The 15,642-nt window shown below is 40.2% G+C and overlaps 1 protein-coding gene across 4 annotated transcripts in view; it reads left to right on the top strand.

Moving 5' to 3' along the window:
* The first annotated feature begins 292 nt into the window (after positions 1–292).
* Positions 293–15,642, top strand: part of slc8a1b (solute carrier family 8 member 1b) — a 147,281-nt gene continuing 131,931 nt past the window's right edge. For all 4 annotated transcript variants that reach the window (XM_086258953.1, XM_086258954.1, XM_086258952.1 and 1 more), the window contains exons 1-2: positions 293–689; positions 14,431–15,353. In XM_086258953.1, coding sequence (XP_086115079.1) covers positions 14,478–15,353 — 876 coding nt within the window. In that variant the 5' untranslated portion in view covers positions 293–689; positions 14,431–14,477. The remainder of the gene's footprint in view (positions 690–14,430; positions 15,354–15,642) is intronic.

Here is a 15,642-nt window from a genome sequence, read left to right as displayed (position 1 = left end):
GGCAGAGTATCCGAGAGAGAAACACACAGTGTGTATGGACCTATAAACACACATGCTGAGAGAGAGAGAGAGAGGGAGAGAGAGGGAGGGAGAGAGAGAGAGAAGAAGGGAGAGAGAGACAGAGGCTGAGCTGATCCTCAGTCGGTTTGTGAGGGAACAGGCGAAAGAGAGACCTGCTCACACGCTGACACACATACACACACACGCACACACACACACAGGCACACTCTCAGTCTCATACACTCTCGCTCTCTTACTCGCGCTTGGGGGGGGGGGGACGGGAAGGGAAGAATGAGGAAGAAGTCCGATCTGCTGCGAGCCTTGTCCCAACAAATGCGGGCATGCTAATGAAGCACCGCTCCGGTCATCCGATCATACAGGTCAGCCGGGTCGAACTACATGGAAACGAGGAGTAGGCAACAAACGAAGATAACAGCAACAAATAACCAGGCGCTGCATGGGAATCCAGACTCTTCCCTCCTTTCGTGCGTCTCGATCGGTGGATACGCCGTCTTGGCTGGCATATAAGAGCTCCCTGCGTCTCCATTACCATTCCCCACCACTGGCTTACCTCTACTACTACTACTACTCCTCCTCTTACTCCTTGTTCTACTAATATTATTAGTAGAGCTACAGTGCAGCTTTTACTACGGACTTCTCCGGATCGTGGCCACTCAAGGGAATAAAAGGTAGGCACTCTGCAGTTTTCTGGGTGTGCTTCATTACGGATAATGACATTAATAGCGAGGTGGGCAGCTTTGCATACATTTTGCGGCTTTGTCTGGTAAAAGCAAGTTTTACACAGGGAGGTAAAGTGAATGGGATGGAAAGCGGACCCTTTCGTCTCGTGGAGCTCCGACTGAAGACTGAAAGCACCATGCGTTGGAAGGGTTTGGATGCAGTGTGGAAACGATGTTCCCTCACTCCCATTCTCCCCCACCGAGCTTTCCACACTGCGCCTTTCTTCCACTGTGATTTGGGAATGTACATAGATTGAAGCTTGGGCTTAGAAAGAACCGAGTACGATGGGAGGTGCTTATCAATGTTTTTTCGCCAAAGTGAACAGACAGCATGGTTTCATGGGGTGTATTTCTTTTTTTTTTTCTTTATTTGCTCTACACATCCACGCTCCTTCCACGCTCTCCACTCCTCTAGCCGCCTGCCCCACTTATTTATAGAGGAGTCATTACGGATGCAGAGCACGTTCAGACAGCCATGCTCTCACCTTTTTATAGGCGTTCAATGTGGAAGTTGGGTGACAAACATTCGCAACCAAAGCTAAATTTCCCTGCTCTGTATGGTAATCCTTGTAAAGAGTGAATGCGCATTGAAAGACACATTTGAGCAATTCTGCAGGTTCCATGTCCTGTGCGCCAAGCAGTGCAATTCGGAGGTGATGGAGTGCCTTTGTGCATCAGTGGAGAGCAGGTTTCGGGGAAAACCTGCGCGTGGACCCGGTGTTTGAGTTTCAGTGGGCTTCTGATTTAGTACTTTTTTACTAACAAGTTGGATTTAAAGACACAGAGGGGAAAACTGGCTTAATTTTTGTTTAATTTTCTGTCTGCTTTTGGCAAAGGTTTTTAAACCAAACGGTAGCAGAGCTTCACATATTAGTTAATGTAAACCTATACCGTAAAGTAATTATTGCCCCCGTGTGACACTCCAAGTGTCTCATCTGTTGAGGATTACTTGGCAAATCAGGCGGGTATCATGTAGGCTTTCTAGGCATTTCGCTTTCACCTTACATGAGTCGGGGCTTTAATGGTCATGACACAGAGGAACTGGAGCTCGTTCAGTGTGGATGATATAAAATATTTATTTTTAACAATAAAAAAAGAATGTCAGTCAGCCTTTACAGCTTTATTTAACTCCTAGCAGTGCTGCATTTATTTATTTATTTTTAAAGAACTCGTCCTGCTGCAGTGGTGTTAATCCAGAGTAGGTATTAAGACAAAACAGTTTAAGATTTTCGGTAACAGACCCATTTTCCAATAATAAAATTGGAACTTTTCCCATATCAGACACCAGATTCAGGTCGCCTCTCAGTGGGTGTACATTAGGCTTGTTCTTAACCTGGTTGTGTGAGAATGTACCACACATGCACGCAACTTCCACACTTGTAGGTGACAGCTAAAGCTAAGTCAGTGCTCAGTGTCTGAGAGGAAGCTGAGTCTGTGACTAGACGTTTAACTGTATCTGATGTAAATGTAATAATTCTGTATTATTAATGCCATGAGTGTACTGAAAAAAATTCCACGTCGGATATGAATTTTTTTTTTTTCATTAAAGGACGGGAATTTTTGTTTTAATCCTAATAGTAATAGTTCAGTTTAAGGCTTTGTTTTCCTCTATGATTGTTAGGTTATGCTAACATTAGGTCAAAATGACTTTTTTTCAAGAATGACATCATTTGAAAAAAATATTTCCATTCATCTTTTTTCCCCACACATCCCTAAGCTGTTCTGCTTCTTTCAGCAAAAGAGACCCTGTTCACTATAGTTTAAAGTAAACAAGAACAAATTAGGTGATGAGAAAATCATGAGAAAAACAGTAAATTTTGCTACATCTCAGACATTCCCTTGTAAAGTAAATGCTCCTTTTTCACTGTTTTGCCACATTTTTTGTCAAGGTGTTTATGCTAATACAGTCAGTTCAACACTCAACATTCAAGATGAGCTCAGAGACAGGGTCTATCTATTAGAAATCAGTGTGCAGTTTGGTGCAGTCACTGAGATTTATCATTATTTTTAGTAATTAATTATGCTGATTAGTGGGAATCCTTAGTTTAATTTGTGGGTGTATTGCTATAAAATAATGCTGGTATAGATTCAACGAGATCCTGGGAGATTTTGGACCATATTAACATGATAACATGACATGGTTACTGCCAGTTTGTGATGAGAATCTCCCACATCCCAAAAGTGCTGTCTTTGGATTGAGATCAGGTGACAATAGAGGTCATTTGAGTACAGTGAAGTCATCACCATGTTCAAGAAACCAGTTTGAGATGACTTGACCTTTGTGACAATGTTCGTTATCCTGCTGGAAGCAGCCATCAGAAGATGGGCATAGTCAGCAACTATACACATGTAGGCTATGGCGGTTAAATGATGCTCTATTGATAGTAAGAGGGCCAAAGTGTGTTAAAAAATCCCCCAGCAGCAGCAGCAGCAGTGTGAACCAGAAAAGGCAGTATGGATTCATGTTTTTGTATTGTTTATGGCATATTCTGACCCTACGATCAGCACAGAAATCAGACGCTCATCAAAACAGGCAACACTTTTCCAGTCTTCTATTGTTCACTTTTGATTAGGCTGTTCTTAGCTGACAGGAGAAACACCTGGTGAGGTCTTCTGCTGCTGTGAGTTCAGAGATGCCCTTCTGCATGCCTTGGTTGTAATGAGTGGTTATTGCCGCCTTCCTATTAGCTTGAAGCAGCATAGCCAGTCTCCTCTGACCTCTGACATCAACAAAGCATTTTCACCCAGAGAACTGCCACTCACTGGATATTTTCTTCTTATTTCAAGCATTCTCTCTAAACTCTAGAGAACCTGTCTCACATCAGCAACCATGGCATGTTCAGATTCACTTAAGTCATCGTTCTTCCCCAACTTGAATGGGTTGTCCTGATATACTTAAATGCACTGAGTTGCTCCTCCTTGTGTTCTATGTGCCATCCATGAGTATATATCAGTAAAGTCAAATACAAATACTAAAATAGTAATGGTGGATAGAAAATTTATTAAAGGCTTTGTAAAGATCATTACTTATACACTAACGGTTGTTTTTGTTATAGAAATGCTAGACTCTTTAATTCCTTTAAAAGTGTGCTAAACTGTGAAAGTTAAAAAAGCAATACTCAGTTCAATAAGATCATTAGAAGGAAATGAACATGATTTATTGATGTTCAAATTCAGTTTTAGATATTTAGTGGTTAGACTCAGCTGGCCCATCACACCAGAATTTAATCCCAGCAGTGATAGAGATTAGGGCAGGACCCCCGGGAGTTTAGATGCTGGTAGTGGAGATGACGACACAGGCTTGAATGGAGGCTGAGTAATAGGGAGGAGGTTGGTTGCATGAAGGCATCTGCAAGATGTTTGGACTTGATCAGTGTTGTCACAATCAGCTTGACAGCATGGGAAACTGGAAATGGTGTAAAGCTTAGATTAGCTGCAAAAATCAGGGAAGCAGAGATGTGTGGCGACAGATCTTCCTTATCTAACTTATGCATAGGCTTCATTTCTGTAAGTGCTATGTGTTTAGTCTTAGTCAACAAAGCCAATGGCCATTGTACCTTTATTTTTGAGTGAATAGCGTTTACAGGAAATGGAAGCTTTCTGGAGTCATTAGTTGATTTGAATACTGAGTATTAGACAAGTGTCGGTGAAATAGGTCCAAATATGTTTATGTTTACATGCATTGTGTCAAAGAAAAACATTTGACTTTTTATAAGATGTTTGGCGTAGAACATTTTCATATTTGGAACTCTTGGCTTAAACAAGACAAAACTAGACACTTAAAAAATAAAGCTATATAGTTTGTTGATTGCTGTTCAGAAGAGAACTGGTGCACTGACGTATCTAATTATTTACATGTGGTGACTGTTAACTAGAAAGGAAATGCTAAGTCCAGTATTCATTATCAGCTTCAACTTCCCTTTATTTACTGAGCAATTGCACCCAAGTAGTGTCTGCAGGTTAAATAACAGCAACTGACACAAACAATAGCTTGTGTCCAGCTCCTCAAGGGAATGTAACTCTTAAGCTGCTAGATGCTTCTTTATGATCCCTAAGCTAGTCACAAACATTGTCTGTCAGCAGTTTGTGTGCAGTGGTTTTATTAGTGTTTATTTTCTTGATAATATCATCCTCCCTGTGATAAAAAACAAACAAACAGGTTTTTGACAGTACTGCAAGAGGTCTAAAGTGGCACAGTCACAGGCAATAAAACAAAAACAGAGCTGGAAGTCGCTAAAATGCTCCATAGAGCTGAAGAAACCTACTGTGAAATTATTTTTTTGGTTACACAATATGATGTCACCTCATGACTGGTGGAAGGGCACTGTCAAAAATACTTTTTTCAATGTTTCACTATTTCAGATTACAAAATACATGAAGCTATTGTGAAGATTTAATTGGCTGCTGGTGGCGTGTAACATTGTTACTGCATGTTCCTAGAAAATTGCTTAATTTTTAGGAAGCCCGATGACATAAACTATATAACCACATAAGATAAAACCACAGAATTCTTGTGAAATTTGAACCTATTGAAGAAAGGGGAAGATGTCATCTCTTTAGCAAAATGTACATAATGCAGGATATTTTTACCCACGTGCTTCCTTATGTGGATTATACCATAAACATAGAAAGGGTTAAAGATGGCAAAGTTGAAGATAATTATGTGCCTTATATCATTTCCCATCTCTTGAATGAGTAGGGAACTGTAAATAAGGGGAATCATTTGGTAATTTGTTTCAGCCTTTAACAATTTAGTTCTTTTTTTTGGTCTTGCACAACTCCTGTTTCTTCATCATTGCCCTCCCACACATTCATGTCTTTTATCACAACCCAGGTATTCAGATAGTCATTGGTCAGACGTAAAAGTAGGAAATAACCCAGTGTACTGCAGTGGCAGTCTGATCATTTCCACCTCTACAAGTGTAATAATATGACAGGACGTCTTTGTCGGGGGACTGGCTGTTAGAGAGATCCAGATAAAAAGGCTCAACATCATTCTAATGATGGTAAATGCAGACCATTAATCTTCAGTTGTTTCCAGGCGATAGTGTGTGTGTGTGTGTGTGTGTGTCTATTTTGGCCTGTGCTTGCACTCACATTCAGTGGAATATCCCTGTGGTTTTATTTCATTTGAAGAGGTGAGATTATGTTAGATTAGCCTCCTGTTTGCTACCTTGTATTTTTTCTTTTCATCTGCCTGTCTCTGATTCTCCTTATGGTACTGTTTTCCACATTACACTCCTCTCCTTCAGTCCCTTTCTTCTTACATCTCTTGTGCTCCCATTCTTATTTACTTTACCACATTTCTTTGTCTCGCTTTCACTCACTGGTTTAAATATTTCATTATCGCTGCCTGTCCCATAGTGAGGAAAATGCATCGCAGATAGGCTGAGAGCAGCACGCTGAGGCTGTTACCTTCACTCACTGCATTCTCAAGCACAGCATTTCATTTTTAATTTAAAATAATTTTCAATTATTTTACCACTATGTTATTTGCAAAAATATGTGATTCAGTTTCAGATAAACATTAGAAGTTTATGCAAAATGTGAGGTCTTGTCTTATGTATTCCTCCTGACTTCTCTCTGTCCTTGCTCTGTTTCCTGTTGGTCTGATCAGCTGCCTTCTTGGCATCTTTGGGTGCTATCTTCAAAGGCTCTCAAGACATAACAGTTCTGGGCCAGAGAAGCAACAGCTTGTTTCGCTGCAGCACATGGTTTTCGTTTCGTTAACTTTACGCTTTCTGTCTTTGCTGTTGCCTCTGGGGAGTAAGATTCAGTGGTCCAGTTTCTGTGTCTGTTGTCTTTTTCTGAGGCTGGATTTTCGTCTGCTGTGTTCTTCTTGAAATGGAGCCAAGTTTTTGAGGTCATAACACTAGGGAAAATCATGACGGATATTCTGAAACCTGATATTTCAATTAGAAAATCCAAAATAGCAGCCACTGTTCAGCCACAAAGCCACTCAAGCACTAACAACAGACACGTTCCCTAAAGTTTGGCTCTGATACGATCCAGGTCATTATCTTTTCCTTTATCAAGTGGCCATTAATGTTACAGGATGTTCTTACAGGATGTATTTTGCAGGCAAGAAACAAGCCCTGAACTGTAAACAGTGTGGGTGATTATCTTATGTCATCTGAAGTGTAATCTTCTGATAAAGCGTTAAGCAACCAAAACTGTGTAAGGTAGGTCTATCAAGGATTCCTGTTCGTGAGGATGAATTTTAAGCAAGCCAGATGGAAAAAATGGAGGAAGGAACAGAAACTGGAGTGCTTACCCAGGGTTAGCCAATGAACTGTGTTATATTAGGAACTGTGGCATGCGCAGCTGATAGTATATACATAATCTACTGCTTTATTTTTTAAGAATGCAGACTATTAACTATGTTTTATGGTAAAAGCTAGGAGACTCAAGCCCCAAGGGGAAAGGAAGAAAGCCTGGAAGTAGTTTAAATGACCAAACGATCTAAAAACAGCCAGCAACTGCTGTATTTTGTGCAGTTTAACACAATTCACCCTTCCTCTGTTTGTGAGAGGGCTCTGGCAGCTCCAGTGTTGTTGTCACTGCAATAATTTATTCATCCTTATGTTTTTTCCTGTTTGTCCTATTCGGGGTCACAGACCCATCAAAATTGCACAGATGAACTGAATCATTTGAACAGATAAAAACACAGGAAAAACACTATAGTGCAGCGGTCCCCAACCCCCGGGCCTCGGACCAATACCGGTCCGTGAGTCGTTTGGTACCGGGCCGCGAGAGTTGAGGCTCAGGTGTCAAATGTATAGTTTTCAGGGTTTTTATCGGTTTTCAGCGTTATTTTGTTATTGTTTTTATCGTTTACTCGGTTTTCCTGGGTCTTTTCACGTGTGTTATGAATAAATCTTCTTTTTTTCGGTACCGGTACTGGTTTTATTTTGTTGTATTTATCCGTGACACCTTAAAGGCCGGTCCATGAAAATATTGTCGGGCATAAACCGGTCCGTGGCACAAAAAAGGTTGGGAACCACTGCTATAGTGAGCAATAAAGGCCGTGGGTTTTTAAGCAAGTGAGTTGCCGTGGACCAGTAAGTACCAGAAAGTACCAAAAGCAAAGTATTTCAAAAGCTGACTGAGCTCTCCTCCACATCACAGATAAGAAAGGCATAACGGCACTAATTGTGACCTTCCATTAGTAGCTTATGCTGTGCCATTTGTAGTTTTTTTCCTGTGCTTATGGACTTCTAGAGCAGTTTTTTTAAGTTGGAGGGCTGAATTTCCTAGTTCCCAGTTGGAATTTTCAACTGGAACACCCCCTAAAGTTGGAACACAAACTTTGGAGCAGCCTCACCAACCCTGACTTCACAACCCAAGATGGCGGCATGCATGTAAACGGCAGTAAAACTGTGAAACTTGTTATCAGGACAGCCACAGTTGTGTATTTGTGACTGGCTAAATAAGCCATATGAACAGCATTGAACAAGTTCTATCCATGAACGTGCTGCAGTGATGTTTTTAAGCCCCGCAAAATAAACAAGTGTGGTGCTTGTGGAGTAGGGCCTGCTGTGATTTTGGCCTTGTTTGGGTGTGTCCTGCCTTAGGTTACAAAAATGGTGGCAAATAACTCTACAATTAAGAGAGTGCTTAAGGTCAGAGAAAGGTGAGTTCTAGTGCCAGAGAGCCTTGCTGGGTTGCAGCTAGAGAGCTGTGTGTGGTGGCTGCTTACTGCTGCTCTGTGGAGAGGAGTGTGTGTTTTGTTGACTTAGCCTTTTTTTTTTTTTTTACTTATTTTTCAGTTTAGTGACTAACTCCTGGGTTTGGTTGTTTCCTTTCTTTTAAAGGTGATAGTCGTTTGTCCGTCTGTTTCAGTTTCATTCGTAATAAAAACATTAATAAAAACCTTTAATTTAACAAGTTCACCTTCATGTCACCTTTTTTTTTTCAACCCAGACACTTCTTGTCACTTTCCCACATACCCTGTATGTTTTAGGGGAACGTTAAAGGTCCAATTGCTAATTGGCAATAATAAATGAATGGCTCTACCTCGCTAAGCAGGAAAACAAACCACATTTTCCTTCCTTTTCTGACATTACTACTGGAAACATGCAAAGACTTGTAGCAATATACTGCTTCTGTTTGACATAAAAATGTACCTGCACCAATTGAGCAACATCAATCATAGTAAAATTCCCACTCACGGCTAATTTAGAGGGATGGTTTACTGAATTTCTACAAACCTACCCTGTTCCAGGTTCAGTTGTAATTTTTCTTTTGTCCTTTTTGACCATATCTACAAATTTTGCGACCTTTATAACCTCCAATTGTGTCGTGAAGCTTTAGAACATACACTCTATTGAATGGAGAAGAACTGGCTTTTGGTGTTATGTTCAGCCATCTGCCTTTTAGAAAAATGACATCTCTAAGTGAAAACAGCCAAATTCCAGAGCACACTGAATTACTGATCAGTTGGAAAAGTAACATAAAGGCTTTTGTGACCACACAAGAAGCCCATATAAGGCAAGGAGCTGCTGACTAGCATTAACCAAGGGGGAAATGGTTTCTTATGACCTTGGCAAATTGAAGTTTAATTAAGTAGACATGTAATTTTGTTGAGAGTTGATTTTCCTAATGTCTGAGCACAAAGCTCTTACACCACAGCAGAGCCCACTCAGTAAACATCGGGGCAGCAGTTAAACATTTGGTCCATTTAACCCAAATATTTAAATTCACCACTGGTGGATTTTACATTACAAAGTTACAGATTTAGCCAGCAAACATCTTCAACACCATTAAGCGAGACACACACACACACAAATACTCTCCATACTGTATACTGTATTATATTCTCAATAGATTCTTGAAGGAACTTTTATTGTGTGTTTAGCTATGAACAGCGTCAGAATGGATTCTTGGCTTAATAGGACAGAAAATTTTATTCATGTTGAAAAAATATATTTATATTCATAATAGTTATTGTAGTAGCTTGGCAAAATTGTGCTGTGTACAGCTATTGTCACATAGGAAAAACAGTGGTTCCTAACTGCAGCATAATCAAAATTATTGCGACAGTATGCAATGAATTTGTATGTATGCAATGCGATCTCATTACCCTTTAAATCATTGCTTCAAAGATGAGATCCAGGGCTTTTACTGCTTGCAGTCACTTGCCATTTTCAAGGAGACTTTGGTGCGTCAAGACACTGATAAAACAACAGTAAGACAGAGTCAGTCTGCTATCAGTTTGTGATTGAATGGGATCAAATGAACAATTACATACAGTCTGTTTGTGATATTACTGTGATTATCTATGATAAAGTGGCAAGAATCACAAGACTGTTGCTGTTAATGTGCAGAAAAATTAACATTAAACAGAAATTCACAATAACTACATTCAGAAACCAGCCAGAACCTCATACCTGGACAAGGTTTTCTGAAATCCCTCCTGACGTAGCTGCTGCACCACGCTATATTAACTGCAAATGGATAAAGGTGCTAGATGGAGAACATTACCTGACTGTCTGAGTCAGACCATGTTTGTTTGGAGACAGGTTGCCTACCTGCAGGCAACCTCCGCAATCAGCTTGCAATGGAGAGTGGTCACTGAGAGGTTGGAGGTGTTGCATGCTCCACTTGTGGGTGAATAGTTAAAAAGAAAAAAGGTTGTTTGAAAAAGGTTCTGATCTGAGCTTTGTTTTGTCTCTTAATTCTGGTTATTGCTCTTTAATTCAATGGATTACCTCTTTTATCATTGCTTTATTGCTTTTCTTAAACAATTAAAAAGTGGTAAAATTAATTTACACTGCTGTTTTGTGTAAATTAGTTTTAATTTGCTACACTTGTTCTGTTTCAGCATGGTCGATGCATTTGGCAAACTCAGATCTCTCAAGCTGTGCTGTATGTTGTGAACTGCAGCCAGTCAGAAGACAATTTAATTTAATCTAATTTTTCAGAAACTGAATGAATTGTGGGGCATCACCGAGGCAAGAATCACATAAAAAGTCTATTTATAACTGGGAGTAACACCAAGCTGGAAATGAGCACAACAGGCCACCTTTAATTTTAATCAAGCACATTTTATGGTTCAGTCATGACGACTTTTGCTATAGCACTTTTGTGCTATAGCAAAAGGCAAAGAACATTTAAAAAAAAATTTCTGTGAAAATATGGATTTTTTTTCAAGATTCTTTTCATTGTATTTAGACATAGAGGCATTCAAAGTATAGATACAAACGTGCAAAATCTGTGTGGCTTTAATTCTGTGGAATGGTCCAGGAGTGGATATGTGTTCTTCTCCTGAAGTTTAAACTAAATTATATAACCATCCGCAACCCAGCACCTTTTATAGTAATGCAAATTTTGATGAAATGAGGTTTCACTAATTCAGGAGACTCGAATTTAAGCTGTGCAGTATTTACAAACTACAGTGTAACTGCACTTTTTTACAACTCACATGAACATTGCAATTCTAAGTTTATCCTTTCACTTGGAGCAATTTAATATTTTCTGTTCCTCCTTTCATTCAGATAAAGTACTTTCTAATATTTTGCCTACTGCTCTGCTGTCTGACCATCACATTGTTGCATACAAAAGTGCATGCAATACAGAAACAGATGAGGCAAAGACTCCAAGGCCACCAAGATAGAAACATGCCAGAGAATTGCCTTGAGTCCACTAATAGACTCATCATGTTATAGAGCAGAGTCCCAATGCTCCAATATGTTTGATTAATTCCCATAAAAAATGAGCGGCCTTATGAAAAATATCCATGTTATTTTTCAGTGATTTGTATTTATGATGATACATTTCAGGTGTTGCAATGCCAGATTTCCAATTATGTTGTTTACCTTGGAGCAAGAATTTAGTTCTCGGATACGAGTCTGATGTTAGGACTAAGTTGTATCAGTTTGCATTAGGGCTGCCATTAGTCCACTAGTCACGATTACGTCGACTATTAAAATCGTAGACGACTAATTTAATAGTCGACATGTTGTTTGAAGCTTTGTAAGATCCCAAAAGACACAGGAATGAGTAGTATGATTTAAGAGTGTAATAACGGACTGAAACAGAAGAAGGCAGCACTACAAGGATGCCAGCTGGTTAAACCCCGAAGTTGTGTCCCAGAATTCATAGCGGCCCAGAATAGTTGTCAACGATGGCGGCAGCTAGTTAGTTTTAATATTACTCTTATTATTCTTTTTGGGTCACAAAATAAAGTTTAACATATTTTCAGGCGAGAATGTAGCTGTGTAAACCTCAAATATCTGCTCAGTTTATCAAGACACCACATATTTGCAAAAGCGCTCTGACGTTTTTGGAGACGTCAGAGCCGCTAGCCGGGGGCAAGGCTCACTAGAACCGGTAAGAACACTGGACTCCTGGCAAATCGTTTTCAAACCCAAGCCGTCTTTCGCCACTCAGGTTAAACATATATAAGTCACTTAGATAACTTAAAAATGTTATTGTTTGGCTTTTTTCAGTATTTAATTTGTTTCTGAGTAAATCGGTTTGGCTGAGATTAAAGTTATAGTTTTTACACAGCTGAATAAACTTCAAGCAGACAACTGATTATCAGAACTGTGAGATGCTCAAGAATATACTGTTATATTTTAGATAGCAAGGAGCAGACGGCTGAGTTTATTAAACTCCACCGAAACGATCTGCAAATGTCATTAACATTTAATTAACTATCATCTTGTCTTTACTTTTAGTTAGCACATACCTTAAACACTTAAAGCTGTAAGCTAATGATAGTTATATAAGAGCAGATGCATGCTGGTGCAAAAATAATCGGTGACTAGTCTATTATCAAAATAATCGTTTGTGGCAGCCCTAGTTTGCATGTCCCCCCCATTTTCTTTGGTACCTGTCATTAAATGTCACTACATGGGCTTTTTATGACAAAAGTGATTAGTCTGTGTGAATGCCTACACTTAAAACACAAATAAGCACACGATTAATTTGTGAACTACCCACATCTCAATGCTAAAGTGTGTTTTGGAAACAATAAGCCCAAATCAGGCATTGAAAAATACAATCTGAAATAATTACTCAGAATGCTACACCTTTTCTCTGAAAGGTTCACCGGGGGAGATTGATGAAGCTCTGTGGGCATCTTATGGGTGTGTGATATTTAAAAGATGTCCTAATAAAGCCACCTTATTCACAAGTTACTGTTGCTGAGAGAAGTAGACTGTTTTCATAAAGGCCACTGCCAGCAGTGTCATATTAGGTAGAGCAGAGTATTATTGCTACAGGACCGCTGCAGGGAAGTTTCAGAAGATGCTCCTTGAAAAGCCAAAGTGCTGAGCTCAGGAGCTCAAGTTTATCTTTGGTGTGATTATTCAAACTTGGTGTCCTTAAACAACTACGCAAACATCTGCCCTGAAACATGTCTGCTAATCTCTGTGGTGTTGTGTTTACAAGGTCCTAAGGCATTCATGTGAACTGAGCTATTTGGTTTTAGTCACACACCTCCCAACTTATCATGTAGGGCTGGGCGATATATCGAGTTTTTTAAAAATATCAATTTATTTTCATACGAGATATAAGATGGGACAATATCGTTTATATCGATATAGTCTATGTTACGTTATAATTATACTTGTGGAGCCGCAGGTTTGCCTCTCTTTCGTCCACTTTTGTCTCTACGCAACGTTACTCGGCCTCGCCTCTCCTTCACTGAACACAACTCCCCCTCCCCCATAGCTTCACCTGCATGACAAGATGAAAGCGGAAAATCTCCGTTAGCGAGTTACCGCGGATCGCCCCGTGCGTGGGGCTGGACGGCGTCAACGTGTTAGCGAGCTAACCGCACTAACGAGCTAACCGCGCTAACGACAAATCCTTTCATTTTCTCAAAAATCGACAGTGCGCCTTATGTATGAATTCTGGTTGTGCTTACTGACCGCGAACCGATTTTATGTGGTACACAGCGCTCAGCAATCTGTCAAAAAATGTTTTAATATGACTTTGCTAAGCTACGGAGCTGCACCGCTTGATGGATTTTCGGAAAATTACGGCTACCGGGGAGGAGCCTCGCGGATCGATACGTACTGTGTGTGTATAAGGACCACAAATGGCACCTGTTCAGAGACGTGGTGCAGCTGTGAAATCTGTCTCTTTGTTATTATGCTCAGCGTCTTAGTTTACATTTTGACTGCACAATTGTGAGCTTTTTGTTATGCACAAAAACAACATTGTTTTCTTTTATTTATGGACCATGATTATTTAATAAATGCTGATAATTTATTTTTGAGTAATTTCTTCATGTACATCTACGCTGTATGTAAATAAAAGTGCCCGTGTGACATCTGGGACACAGTGTGACTAAGAACTCTCTTTTTGTTCTTAACTTATGGCTTTAAAAAAATATATCGAGATATACATCTTATATCGCCATCCAGCTAAAAAATATCGAGATATGAATTTTGGGTCATATCGCCCAGCCCTATTATCATGTACTTTATCAATGCTGACGTGCTCTTGTACAACATTCTATCATAATATTTCATGATATTGGCACCTTGCAGGCAGCATCATTTAATGTAAGTAAATTGAAGTAAACAAATATTTTCCTGTGAAAATCACTACATTATAAAAATCATGTTAAAGGAGATTTAAATGTTAGAATTCCCCACTGGTTCCTGTTTTCAACAACATTCATTTGTCTTATTTCTAATAATACTTTGTATTTTCTCCTGTTGTTTTCTCTCTGAAGGTTCAACATCCTCATTAACACCTCAGAGTACTGGTCTTGACACCAACATGGCCCGTCGGGATCACTCCTCCCGCCTGTCCCCGACCATGAGGTTAACAGTTGTTACGGTGATCCTCTTCCTTAATCTCCATCCCTCATTGGCCGGGGCACCCCCTGAAGCAAGCCTGGGTGGCTCTGTTTCAGCTGTGTCCACCAATAAAACTGAATGCAGTAAACCTGAGCAGTGTTCACATGGGGTGATTCTGCCTATTTGGGAGCCCCAAAACCCATCATTTGGAGACAAGGTCGCTCGTGCAACTGTTTACTTTGTGGCTTTGGTCTACATGTTCCTGGGTGTGTCCATCATCGCAGACCGCTTTATGGCATCAATAGAGGTTATAACATCACAGGAAAAGGAGATCACCATTAAGAAACCCAATGGAGAAACCACCACCACTACTGTCCGGATCTGGAATGAAACGGTCTCCAACCTTACCCTCATGGCTTTGGGCTCTTCAGCACCTGAAATCCTCCTGTCCATTATAGAAATTATTGGTCATGGGTTTGAGGCTGGCACACTGGGACCCTCCACTATTGTGGGTTCTGCAGCATTCAACATGTTTGTCATCATCGGTATTTGTGTGTATGTCGTTCCTGATGGCGAGACGAGGAAGGTCAAGCACCTCCGTGTGTTCTTTGTCACGGCCACCTGGAGTATTTTTGCCTACATTTGGCTCTACCTGATTCTGTCAGTGATCTCACCTGGCGTTGTGCAGGTGTGGGAGGGGCTGCTCACTTTCCTCTTCTTCCCCATTTGTGTGGTGTTCGCCTGGATAGCCGATCGCCGCCTGCTGTTTTACAAGTATGTGTACAAGCGCTACCGCACTGGCAAGCAGCGTGGCATGATCATTGAGACCGAGGGTGATCGTCCACTTCCTTCCAAGGTATGATGCTGTCACTGTTGCCACAGCCGTTATCACCAGGGTTCATTTTCCACAGACATTTTTTGTATAAAGCATATAACTGTCTATTGCATTTAACTAGTCATTTACTGAAATCTGGGGAATGCACTGAATAAAATGTCAGAAAGGGTAAGACACACATTACTACCTACTATTCTTTGCTATGCTTTGGCATGTACAGTTTTTTGCAATGAACACAAGAGTGAGGACAGGACAATGAACAGTTTTCTTATCTTCAGTTCAAATAAATTAGTTTTAATGTGCCTGACCT

This window comes from Aulonocara sp. 'chitande type north' Nkhata Bay, linkage group LG13 (genome assembly GCF_057382095.1).
Source record: "Aulonocara sp. 'chitande type north' Nkhata Bay isolate Kocher_YH1m ecotype deep benthic linkage group LG13, A_spYH_male_GT1.1, whole genome shotgun sequence".
In the NCBI taxonomy this organism is placed as follows: domain Eukaryota; kingdom Metazoa; phylum Chordata; class Actinopteri; order Cichliformes; family Cichlidae; genus Aulonocara; species Aulonocara sp. 'chitande type north' Nkhata Bay.
The sequence above is the reverse complement of the archived record's forward strand: the minus strand, read 5'-3'. Positions and strand labels throughout refer to the sequence as shown.